General features: G+C 37.0%; 1 protein-coding gene across 11 annotated transcripts in view; it reads left to right on the top strand.

The window, feature by feature from the left end:
- NBEA (neurobeachin) overlaps nt 1-13,491 on the top strand; it is a 467,529-nt gene that overhangs the window by 405,923 nt on the left and 48,115 nt on the right. For all 11 annotated transcript variants that reach the window (XM_042014378.1, XM_042014387.1, XM_042014386.1 and 8 more), the window contains one exon: nt 4,634-4,786. In XM_042014378.1, coding sequence (XP_041870312.1) covers nt 4,634-4,786 — 153 coding nt within the window. The remainder of the gene's footprint in view (nt 1-4,633; nt 4,787-13,491) is intronic.

Here is a 13,491-nt window from a genome sequence, read left to right as displayed (position 1 = left end):
TGGTTAATGTAAAATTATAGATCAGCTGAGTTGCATACAATAACATATGCAGTTAAAATGCTTAATTGGTCTGTGAATACTTTAAAAATACCAGACTTTTAAAAGAACTTTGGTTGTCTGTGTCTCCTTTCTTTGCAGTCCCTCATTTTATGCCTGCTAAATGATGTAACTTGTAGGGAAGCTGTTTTATGGGTTTGTTTGTTTCGCTATTTTCCTTCATGTCTTGATTTGCACTGGCTGACACGATGTGTGTATTGTAGGAAAAAAATATTTTGAGATTTGTGTTTCATGAACATTTGTAGCTTGAAACCTAAACTTCTCAAAGTCATGGTAGCTTCAAAGAAGCATTTCTTTGAATAGACCTGGCTTTACATTCACCTTTTACTACTAGTGCCACTGAAGTTGCAATAGGAGTTTTAAGAAACCTTTTATCAACTATTTTGTCTGTCAAGTAAAAAGCAGATTGGGAGACAGAAGGTCTTCTGTGTCCTATCCCTTGACATAAATACCATCTCTGAGATACAATTTCCCCCTGCTAATTTTTGAGTCTCCTTGTCCCTATCTTCAGGGTGAATTTAACAATGACACTTCTAAAGTATGAAGCTGGTGATTTGTAAAAAGATGTGTTGTATGACAAATTACACTCTGCTCTGAAATGGATGAAAAATAGCAGATGCTGTCAGAAAAGTATGCGATCTCCATCTCCAATGTAAAGACTACAAAGGTTGATAAAAACATTTATTTTGGCTTCTGTGTGATGAACATGTGACAAAATATAATATGGCCGAAGTATATAAAGAAATAAATTAAGTTATGGACTGTTTAGCAATAATTCTGCTAGCTAATTTGGGAAGCTTAGAGGAATATTTTGCATTTGTGTAACTAAAACAATGGAGCAATACATCATTGTCCTTCATTTAGACTTCTAGGAGCTTAAAGGCTGTAAAGCTGGTAAATAATGCTTTTCAAACATGTAATAAACAATGCAAAGAGAAAACATTAATTTATTCTCCGTATCTGGGATGGATTGTTAGCTAGGATAAAGGAAAATGGACTTAGATTGCATAATGAAGGATTCAGGACAGTTGTTAGGTAAAACTTCCCCAGATGAAGAACACTGAGACCAGTTGATGGAAGAATTGTGGGGCTGCTGTCATTCGAATTCTTCTGGGACAGCAGGGTAGACAGATAGCGTGCAGGATAGATGTCACAGCTGAACCTCATCTGGAATGAAGGAATGGACACGGTCACCTCTCTAAATATCACCCCAAAACAGCTATTTATTTGCAGTGTCTGTTTCCTCTCCATAACAGGAAAAGCACCGAAAGAGCTGGCTCTCTCTAGTCATAATCATTATTGGAATATGAACTGGCACATGCCCATTTGTGAAATAAAGAAAATCCAAACTCTGGCTGAGAAAAATGTAAATAGGTTTTGAAAATAACTCTAGCCCTTGCTACTGTTATCTTTTCCTGCATTCTTGTGTACATTCTTGCAACTTTCAGTGGCTTCTTAGTTAACACAATTCTCTCTGGGCCCCAGTTGTCATCCTGTCATCTCCTCTGAGGTTTACTCCTGTCTGCTCCTTTCTTTTACTAGCAACCTCCTGGGCTCCATCCTTGCTGCCTCACTGGCCTTGCTAATCCTTCCTCTCTCTCTCCCAGTTTATGCTTCTCTTAGTGAAACATGCTTGGGGGCCCTGGGGAAGAGAATATTTGCCCTTCTATCCCCAGCTACTGCCTGCGATTGGCATGAGAAGGAAGAGACGGCTTCTTCAATTTTTCACAGCAGAATAAACAATGTACACATAAAAACAAAATTTGTATTACACTTCTCTAGCTTGGTTGCATTTTCTATGCTTCTAAGTAGTTAAATACATGAATCTTAAGTTCATACATACAGGGTGCCACAGGCTTCCATACTATACATTCATTCATTCTCTAGAAATGAGAAGGGGATATATTTATCTGTGCTATTTTTAAGTGCTGTTGTTTCTTAGTCTAGTCAATAGTGGAGACAGCAAAATTACAAGAGGAATATCAAATGCTACGAAAGAAAACTGAATGGTTAATACAAAGTATGGGAAACATGCGAGTATCTGGGAAAGGTCACATGCGACATGGCTCACATTTCAAGAAAAGGTTCAATTCATGCTAAATAGTACTCAAATAAGCAAACATAATTACAGGCTGCACTAAAAATAACATTGGAGAGAATGTTGAGACTATAAAACAGCGGGTTTATTAATTTTTTTTTAAATACTATGTTTAGTTTTTTACTTTGACTAAAAAAAAAAAAAAAAACAACCTGCCAGGAGATGTGTAACTGAAATTATTAGGATTCTAGGGAGAGTGTTATTTGAAGAGGATTTAGAAGTCTGGCACTGGTTAATTTCCAGAGCACAGGAATAAGACAGTTCAAACTAAACATACACAACACAATAAATCTTACGAAGAAATTTAATCACATACTTTTGTTTATTCTTTTTCTATTTATGTTTTCTGCTATACCAGACAAGTGAACATTAAATTACCCTGAAAGCAAAGACCAACAAAGATAAACTTACTAAATAGAAATACCATTAAAAATACTTAGTGGCTTAAATCCCTTTGTTTCAAGATACCCCTAAAGCCAAAAGGTTAGTAGAATTCAGTTAAACGCTAGATGTGTCTCTGGGTAGCAGAAATCTTTCAGGTATGTTAGATGTAAAAGTCCACAGTTACATACGATGACATTTAAAACTGAAAAAGGAAATTTAACAAATAACTTTTCTTTAATGGAACCACAGAACTTGGTTGCTGTGACATTACAGGTTAGTATGCCACCCCATTGAATAAAAGTGGATAGTAATCAAAGCCAGTGGTGTGTGCTTCAAGGCTTTTATACAAAATAGAAACAAACTTTGCTAACTTTTTCCTTAATAAATTCTGTTCCATTTGAATATTGGATTTTAGATTAATTTTTCCTTTTTTAAGGCAATGTTCTTAGTTTGTAAGTGATTTGTGTGGTAGCTTATGGTGGGTTGTGGCTTGCTCCTAGTTCTGAGTTAGTGGTTTGTTGAAGTCCTGAAAGATTTCTGTATAGTTTTCTCCAGCTGTGAGGATCCTTCATTCTTCTTTGGGGTCCATTAGAGAAAACCAAAGGGCTTCCTTTGGAACCTGAGATTTAGTGAATTCTGTTTTGGGGGAAGGGGGAAGATTGCTTTTAGAAATACTCTGAATAAATTAGAGGTGTATATAATAAAACTTAAGATGGTCACTAAATGAATCTTTTTTCTTTTAACATTATAGGATATTCATGATTGTTCTTATTTTGGCTTTGCTCTAGCTTCTCTTTTATTATGTACTAAGTCTAATAATTTAATTGTTTTTCTGTTTGAAATTACAGCTTGTTTTATAACAAGCTATTCAGGTTCAGGCGTGTCTCACTTGGTTAATGTTTTATACTGGTTAGATACTGATTGGCTTTGCATTTTAGTCTAACCTATATTAGTATACCATGATGTAAAGAAGCAATTAAATTGCCTCCCTAAACATACTTAAAATTGTAACAAATACACTTTTTTTTCTTAATAAATTTGAAAGGATGCTTTAACTGCTCTATTCTCTATGGAGCTGCAGATCAGATTTAATTAGATAAGTTTGTGTCTGCAGTGGGATATTTTTTGCTTCGCATGTCTGCAGCCTTTGAAATGACGACAAAGAGACTCAGGTTTCAGGTGCTGTGTCATCAGTTTTGATCATGTTACACAACTGAATGCCATAATGCTTTTAACAATGCAATTTGGTGAATTTAATCCATATCTGGATATTAGAGAAGAGATAGTGGGATTTAAAGCTTTTTTGTTATTGCAGTTCAACACTTAATGCTAAAATAATAGGAAAAAATAGCGATATTCATTATGTCAAAATGCATTCCTGTTTAGCTGTCCTGGAAATTGGGAAAAACTTCACACCCTAAGTTATCTATAATTTATTATATTTTGCAATTATCGATCTTTGGCATTTTAAGTATCACGTAGTGATACTTAAGTATCATGTGATAATTAATATTAGTGATATTTAAGTATCACATAAATGTTTGAAGGACATTTGTTGTACTGATATTTTTCCCTCTGTCTATTCTTGAATTTTTCTTACAGTAGAAAAAAGTCATTCATTGTGTATTATTTTTCCTTATATAGGTAATCAACTTGCCACTTTTTCTCATGCAATTAAAGACTATAGAGAAAGTAAGAGCAAGATACTGTTATATCTTCAAATTTTTCCCTTTTAAGTATTTTTGTTAAATAGTAATTTAAAAATCCAATATATTTTCATATTGAAAGCTTAGCATAAATTTCCTTGTATATATTATTCTGAAGAGGTCTCCTTTACTCATATGCTCTGCCTTTCTAAAGTTGTGCTTTTCATAAAAACAGATATGGGAAAAACAAAGATTGAATATTTAATCATGAGGAATACATTTGACTGTAAGTCAAATAAAGTGGGTTATAAAATTTCTTAAAAAAGGGTGCAGAGAAACTTAAGCAAAACCAGGAATGCTTTAATATGTACTACAAGAGATCCTGATTCTGGGAGCACCATTTAGTATCTCAAATGCGAAGCCTCTTTGTGTGTTTTCTCCCTGCCAGGAGTTAATTCCAGAATTTTACTACCTACCTGAGATGTTTGTCAACAGTAATGGATATAATCTAGGAATCAGGGAAGATGAAATTGTTGTGAATGACGTTGATCTCCCTCCATGGGCCAAGAAGCCTGAAGACTTCGTCCGTATCAACAGGATGGTAAGCTGTACTTTCATTTAGTCTGAAGGGTTCTGTATTTTAGCAAGCTAACCTAATTCTGTTTTTCATCTCTTTAGAACTAGATTTAGAGAAATAAAATAAAAAGCGAAGGAGAATTTGCAGTCTGTCTTGCTTGACAGAACCCTTTATTTTACAGTGGATTTTCCTTCCGTGTACCCAAATTATAGAAAGTTAAATTCAGTTTTTTACTCTCTCATGAGAAAGCATGAGCCTGGTAATACAAGATAGCCTGAAAAATTTATGTCTGTTCCTCCTCACCACCTCTACATCAAAAAATAAAAGAATACTATAAATGCTGATATACTGCAAGCCATCTTGTATTCCTTATTCACCTGATGATATGCACTTCCTGTTCATCAGAGATGAACTGGAAGTGTAGAAATGTGAACATAAGCAAACTGAATCTTTGAAGAAATTTTGCAGAAGAACTGCTCTGATGTAAATCATCATGAGGCCTCCAGAATTTAAGCAGAAAGAACATTTTTGGTATATATTTTTTTCTTTAATTTGATAGACAATTATTTTATTATTGATAAAGTTAATACATGTGTATGCTTTTAGTAATTTTTAGAAAGAGCAAGGTATATTCAGATGCTTTGGCCAGCAATACTTCAATTTATGGTTCTGTTCTGGAAATAGTACTTCCTTAAAATGCGTATATCCTGTCTTTCTTAAAGAGTCAGTACTGTGATTTCATAAGCTGTGGGTTTCCATACGGTTGCAAAACTGTTCAGTTTATGCTTTATTCCCAAAAGTGCTTTTGTGGTAGCATTGTAAATCTAGCTGTGTTGATTTGTTGGGGTTTTTTTCTGATCAGTTTGGTAATTTAATTTTAAGAACTGTCTATTTAAAGAAAATTGTTCTTCAGGAGTTGATAGAAAAAAAAATAGCTCTATGAAGTTCAAAAGAATAGAAGAATATTGAAAAAACAAACCTATTCCTAGATGTAGATGATTTAGAAGTATCCTCCATTTAGAAGAATAAGTGGTTTGACATATGTACAACAGTCTCCTAAGGAAGTGATGGCAACCTCATCACTTGAGACATATGAAATGTACTACACAAACCAGGAGAAATGTGTTCTGTCATTGACAGATTAGTCTGTCATTGACTGGAAGAAGCTGGGCAACATTTCTTGGCTGATTCTCTTTTTACCTCATATATTGTAAAATTCTTTTTAAAACCAACTAATTGTCACAGCTGATGGAAGTAAATTCAAGTGCAATTTTGCTAGAAAAGAAGGAGGTGTGCTCAAAGGATCACGGGAGTGTGGGATGTGCAATCACAGGTATATGTCTCTGGAGTGCCTGTGTCACTGTGCAGAGCCCTTTTTTGGGCTGTGGTTGTGGCTAAACCCAAACTGAGCCCAGGCATAAGCACTCTAAAGTTTACCTAGAGGTTTAGTTTTGACATCTGAAAGAACAGAAGTGTGATTCCTTGGTGAAAAAGGAGAAGCAAGCTGCCACCTATTGGGAGATATAATGAGAGATGCATATTAAGGACCCCCATTCTTAAATTTTGTAAAGAATCTTCCTTGTATCTTAAATTGCATTTTATTATCTTTTCTTTCCACAATGTTGGAAAGGATAAAGGCACTATGTGATAAGAGATCACCTGAAGAAAAGCTTAAGCTTTAGTTTATTTAATTTCCCTTGTGCAATTTCTGCTTTCTAGAAAGTAGCAGAGCAGCTCTCCACAGAAAAGTTTTGTGCTGTTGAAGAAAACAGCTGCTTACACAAATTTAGAGTATAGCATTTCAGCCTCTGTAGAACTACAGGACTTGACAGTGAGGTAATTACTGATCCACATGTGTGTAAGTGTGCTCAGACTGCCAGGAGACAGACAAACTGATGAAGACTAGAGTAGTAGTATAATTACAGGCTTCAACTAATGGAGTACTTTGCAGATTCTAAAAGCAAAAATGATCACCCATTTGTATCAGACCCTTCCTCTACTGTTTTCTAGCCCTTTCCCCACACATGTGAGCATTATGCTATTCTCACACAGTTTTACCAGGAGGCAGTTTCTGCATGGCCTTTATTCACCCCATCACCTACTTTTAGCAAGAGCATGATCAGTAGCTAAAATTCATCTCTACACAGATACATGCTATCTTCAAATGAGCAGTCTGAGGAAGTTTGCAAATGATAATAAAATTAGGAACTGCCTACAAAACAGGAGAAAGAAGCATAGCTTTATTTGAATTAGATGCAGAAAATAGACTGAAAATCACCTTGGGAGGAAAGAATTAAAAGATAATAAGGAGCAGAAGTGTGGAAACAAAAACAGAGCAAGGTAGGGGTGACAATGAACAGCAATTAGATTAGATAAAACTCTGTTATTCTATGTCCACCAGAAATAAGTGTATTTTGATGCAATCTATGGAGAATCATTGCATCACTGAGGAAGTATACAGTTGTACCTGTCTATGGTCCTTCTGAGACTGCACCTGGAATATTGGGTTCACTTCTGGGTGACTAGAAAACAGAAACATTCACATTTGGATGGAGTTCAGAGGATAAAAGCAAAGTGAATAACTTTGGGAGTTTAAAGAGCATGATATATGCATAGTATTTTACAAAGCTTATTATGAAGAGCAAGTAGCTAAAGAAGGATAATCCTTTTCATAAAAATGCTGATAGTATGTGTAGTAAGAAGTAATGGAATTACATTTTGAAAATGTAATAATTTGAATGTGTCATAATTTTTCAGAAAAAATTCCTCATGTAGGCTTTTTGTTAACACATACAACAAATCTGCTGGTACCCTGTCTTTTTGGTCACTAGAATGGAACTGGTCAAAGGAACAAATACAAAGGGATTGGAAAGTTTGACATTCCCTACCTAATGTCTGATTCCATTATCTGAACCGGCCAGCAGATGTATTATTCAGTTAGGTCATCCCCAGGCCAGGCTTTGGCTGTTATACAAGAATCTATCTTGAGGAAAAAAACCAGCCTGGGTGTGATGCTGACGTGTAAAACACAGCAAGCTTGTGCAAGCCTGGAATTTCTACAGCAACTTAGCAAAGCAAGAAGAGAATATGTTTACAGAAAACTAAGGAATATTTCAAGTAAGGGTTATCCTGATCCCTTATTTAATAAAATCAGCAGTAATAATTTCATTTCAGTGGGAAGAATCCTGTGTGATACTGCATGACATACAGTGGGATCTTTTTTTTCCCTAGCCGACACTGTTTTCTTCTGTTCATATTTTCTTCTCTTTTTTTGTGCTTTCTGCAGGCATATATTATGTGTAATTTTATGTGGGAGTAAATACACATCCTTCTATACTACTTGCACATTTATGAATGTAAACATTTTCTTTAAGTCATAGCAAGAATTCCAGCATTTCATCCTGATACTTACCAAAGAAAACACAGAACAGCCTAGGAAACATCACAGAGGCACAGTGTCATAAATCAACACAGTTTAACCAACTGGTTAACAAGCTTTACTAAAATTCTGTGCAATTGGATAAATAGCAGGCAGGGGGTTTGATTTTTTTAATCATTTGATTGTTCAGCTGGGTGTTTTACACTTCAAACTAAATACAGAAGTGGAAGTGGAAATGATTTTCCATCAAAAGAGATTCCTTTAAACTTGTAAAAATTAGACTTATTATAAAGACTGGAAAAGACATTCAGTCAAGTTACTTTTAAGACCTATTACAGTATCTTCTAAAACATTCCATGTATGCTTCAGGGATTGTTGTAGCAGTTTTATTTATCTGTACAAAGCTAGACTGATTACTATGGAGTTACTCATGAAACATTAATAAAGCACTATGTTCAATGCTAACATGATTATGGTCTGACCTCAGCAACGGTACAAAGGACAGAGGCAGAAAGTGTCCCTGATAACATTACCCTAATGCTGGGCTCATCAATCATAATCTCCCAGTTTACCAGGGACAAAAAAAATCCACGCATAAAACCTTCCACAGATGTGCATCTGTAGTCCTACTCAGCCTCTCAGTCCCCACAGACTCAGAGCAGTCCTGAGAGCCAGAAATAGAACAGACTCAGTCAGTAAGTCAAGCATGTTAAATCAAGGCAGGGAACACCACTGTGAAACACTGAAGTACAGCTTTTATAATAAGCATTCTTTAGTTTTGAAACAAAAGATGCAAGATTGTGTAATTCAAAGGTAATTATAATGATATTTTCATTATGGCTTATGCACAAATTAAATTACAAATTGCAGTGCTGAGTAAAATGTATTCACTATAAATTATATTTTTGAGAGAGTAAACAGTGGCCTGTTTTTGTTACACATTTTTTGTTCCTATTATATAACCATTACTAAGATTGAATTTTCCTTCTGTCTCTAAAATGATTTATTTGCACTCGTCAGCTGCCAATTGCATTTTTCTACGATTCCCTGTCCATTCAGAAGCATGCATAGTATTTCATAATTAAAAAGCTTCTTGAATAGTCATTAGAAATATCTAGTATGAAGTCTCTCCTCTAAGAGAATCTGGAAGATCTTTTCCTCCTCACCATTCAGCAGCAGTTGACATTTCTTTTCTACTAGATAAGCAGTAGATAAGCCTTGATATTACTTGCTTGGAAGTAGCTGGGATTTTATTTTGTGTACTGCCAAGGTTATGCAATTAAAACTTATTCAGGCAAAAGGGATTTCAATCTACTTCAGATTTTTCAATCACTTTTAGCAGTGATTTTTTTTTTAATTTGCTATATTGCTGAAGAATTTTATTTCTATCTTGAAGACGTTTACATAAAGGACCGGTTTCTCTGCAGATATCCCTGAATAACCCAAATCTGCATAACGTGCTTCTGTGTCACTTCTATTAAAATATTACTTTGCTTAAATGAACGTAGCTAATCTCAGATAGCAGTGTTGCCTGAAATATTTCATGAAAGTCAAAGATTTCACTTTGATAGTCAGTGCAAGGAATGGTAGCTGAGGAAGAGAAATATTTGGTGGAGAGAATCTGCAATTGGCTGCAGAGGAGCACAGATGTGAGAGGAGAGGAGAGAAACCCAGCTCACAGGCTGAAATGGCTGATGGTCTGGTTTTGAGCTGATCTGTAAAACCAAACTGTCTCAGAATAATGATAAGAAAATATCTTTAAATATACTAAATATAATTTAGCAGCAAGATGGAAAGCTTTTTGGAGAGACAGACAGCATATAGATATAGAGGGCAAGGAAGCAAGGCAGGAACTGCAGAAAGAGGAGGTGCAACCAGGGTCCAGACAAGGGGCAACATCAGAGCTTTCCACTTCTCTGGTGACAAAAAAATACCTGGATAGCACAAAAGATTGTGCTGTAAAGAGGTTGGAATAGCATATTTTATAAATCCGGAACTTCCAGTAATTTTACATGGCACATAGTCTATATTACAATAAAAACCACTGCCTCCTACTGACATGTCTGTGAAAAATACTTTTAACATCAAATTAGGATGAGCATAGGGGAAAGTGTGCAGCGTTCATAAAGGTCAGAAAAGAGCTACAGTAAGCAGCAATTTGGTTTATATTAGCTTTATTGAGTTTAAACATCAACTCACTAATGCCTCTTTCTATTTTACAACAGCTACAGGTCAGATTTTCAGCCTGTGGAACATGTGTGCATACACTTGCCTGCAAACACACAAACGCCACAAAATATGTATACACTAGATGTATAATAATGCTTGTGATTTACCTATTAGCAATAAAAGTCACTCCACTGGAAATAGTAACATGATGATAAACTCCTTCCTTAAAACAAAACTCATGAAAAAACTTGACTGGAATGTTGCTGTTTGAAAATTAAGCCCTAATAACAGTTCAAACAAGTTCATTTTGGGAGTGGCTGAGTAAAACCCTCTTTTGTGTACATTTTTATTATAATAGACAACAAGGTGGACATTAGCTCATTTCTGTTTAACTGTAAGAATCTTTAAAAACCATATTACACATTATATAAATATTACATAATTATATAAGTAATAATCATTATTTCTTTAAAAGAAAAAGGTTTCTTATAGTTCATATGAAAAAATGCTTAGAAAATGAAAGCCCCCAAAATAATTTAAATCCAAAGTGCTGATCTTTATGGCCATCACCAGCCTATTTTAAGGATATAGTTATCTTTTTCTGTGTGTTTTTCCTACTGTACCTACAAATTATGTTTTATACAAAAAATTCCCTTGCCCTATTCCCTACTGAGCATTGCTTATTCTTGAGAAACCAAACAATGTACTGTTGACAGAGAGCAGCTCATAAATTTTCAGGAGGCACTTACATGGAGGGGGAGTAGCCTGTGCATTAGAGAAAATTAGGGAGAGGATTCCGCAAGTATCGCATGAGTAGCATTGCAGAAGTACTTGGAAGAAATGGCAGCAAACCAGGTCAGACCTGATATAAGAAGGTTTCCCCTGACTAAAATAAATCCACATTATAAAGCCTTGACCCACTGTGGGCCAGGTGGGACTTTGTACTATTTTGGTGGCCTGTTCTTGAGGGCACTGTTCCTGTTTTTTGTGCCCAATGCCATACTCTACAGGATGCCCCGACTGGGAGACCGGGAACATCACACAGCACTAATTGCATATTGCAGCTGGGGGCTGTGCAGTGCTGAGGCACAGGAAAAACCATTCTTCTTCACAGATCTGGCTCTTCTCCCCACCTTCTACTCTGGTCCTTTCCCTAAATTCTTCACCACACCAGTGTTACACCACACAGCTCTTCTGAAATATATATGGTTCAAAATAATTAAATTCCCTTGCTACAAATTTCCTCAAGGTTTCTTCAAGAAACTGAGGTTCTTCCCCAAGGAATTAAGGACCATTATACCTGTAAACATAGTAAAATAAATCTGTTTAAAGAATTGGAGACAAAGACATGATATGCAGCTGTTAAAAAGTAGCTAATTTAATAAGTTATTAAATAACCATTAATCCATGTGAAATAGAAGTTCTCCAAACCTGCCGGGGTCAGTAAGACCTTCTCTAGAATGAAAAGCTGCTGAGTAAAGGCTGGTCATGCACGTGGAAACTGCCTCAGGGAAATATAACATACGTGTTCAACTCTCTTAACTCTTCTAACTTGAAAGGTCAAAAAAAGTGTAATCCCCCTTGTGAGCAAGACTGACAAACTTCTAACAATGGACAAGGTACTCAAGGTACTTTTTACCTTAGTCTTCAATGGAAACCTCTCTTCCCACACCTTTTGAGTGGCTAGACTGCAAGATGGGGACTCAGGGAGCAGAGTCCCTCCCACTTTAAGACAAGATCATCTCTGTGGCCACCTGAGGAACCTGAACATGCATGAAAGTCTATGGCACCTGATGAGCTGCATCCCAGAGTCCTGAGGGAGTTAGCTGATGTAGTTGTCAAGCCACTCTCCATGAAATGTCATGGCAGTCAGGAGAAGTCCCTGGTGATTGGAAAAAGGACAACATTACTTCCATTTTTAAAAAGGGTAGAAAGGAGGACCTGGGAACTACTGACCACTTCACCTCTATGCCTGGGAAGGCCATGGAATAGATCCTCCTAGAAGCTGTGCTAAGGCACATGGAGGGCAGGGAGGTGATTCGGGACAGCCAACACTGGTTCCCCAAGTGAAAATCCTTCCTGACCAACCTAGTGGCCTTCTATGATGGAGTGACTACATCAGTGGACAAGGGAAGGGCTGCAGGTGTCATCTGTCTGGACTTGTGTAAGGCTTTCGACACTGTCCCTTGCAACGTCCTTCTCTCTAAACTGGTGAGAGATGGATTTGATGGGTGGACTTTTCAGTGGATAAGGAATTGATTGGACAGTTGCATCCAGAGGATAGTGGTCAGCAGCTCATTGTCCACATAGACATCAATGACAAGTGGTGGTCTGCACCAGGATCAGTACTATTTAATATCTTCAGCAATGACATAAACAGAAGGATTGAGTGCACCCTCAGCAGATTTGCAGATGGTACCAAGCTGAGTGGTGTGGTTGACACACCTGAGGGCTGGGATATCATCCAGAGAGACCAGAACAAGTATGAGAAGTGGCCCATGGGAATCTCATGAGGTTCAACAGGACCAAGTACAAGGTACTACACCTGGATGAGAACAATCCACACAGTCAGGGGGATAAGCAGATGGAGAGCAGCCCTGCCAAGAAGGACATGGGAATGCTGGTGGATAAGAGACTGGACATGAGCCAATAAAGTCTGCCTGTAGGTTGGAAGGTCAACCTCATCCTAGGCTGCCTTAAAACCAGTGTAAGCAGCAGGTCAAGGGAAATGTTTCTGCCCTTCTGCTCTGCTCTGGAGACATCCCACCTGGACTGCTGTGTCCAATTCTGGGGTCCTCAGGAAGGACATGGGCCTGTTAGAGTGGGTCTACAGGAGGGTCACAAAGATGACTGGGGTCTGGATCATCTCTCTATGAAGACAGGCTGAGAGAGCTGGGATTGTCCAGCCATGAGCAGAGAAGGCTCTAGGGAGACCTTATTGTGACTTTTCAGTACTTAAAGTGGCCTATGAGAAAGACGGGGACAAACTTTTCTAGCAGAACTTGTTGAGATATGACAGCAGGTAATAGCTTTAAGTGAAAAGAAGATAGATTCAGACAAGATATAAGGAAGAAATTTTTTTTTAGTCAGGGTGGTGAAAAACTGGAGCGAGTTGCCTAGAGATATGGTGAATGTCCCATCTCTGGGAACATTCAAGGTTGGGCAGGCTCTGAGCAACCTG

Source organism: Corvus kubaryi, unplaced genomic scaffold (genome assembly GCF_017639235.1).
Source record: "Corvus kubaryi isolate FWS band 111438036 unplaced genomic scaffold, C.kubaryi_AGA036_p1.0 split1-65, whole genome shotgun sequence".
Taxonomy (NCBI): Eukaryota; Metazoa; Chordata; class Aves; order Passeriformes; family Corvidae; genus Corvus; species Corvus kubaryi.
Note: the sequence above shows the minus strand (reverse complement) of the source record. Positions and strands in the feature narration are given on the sequence as shown.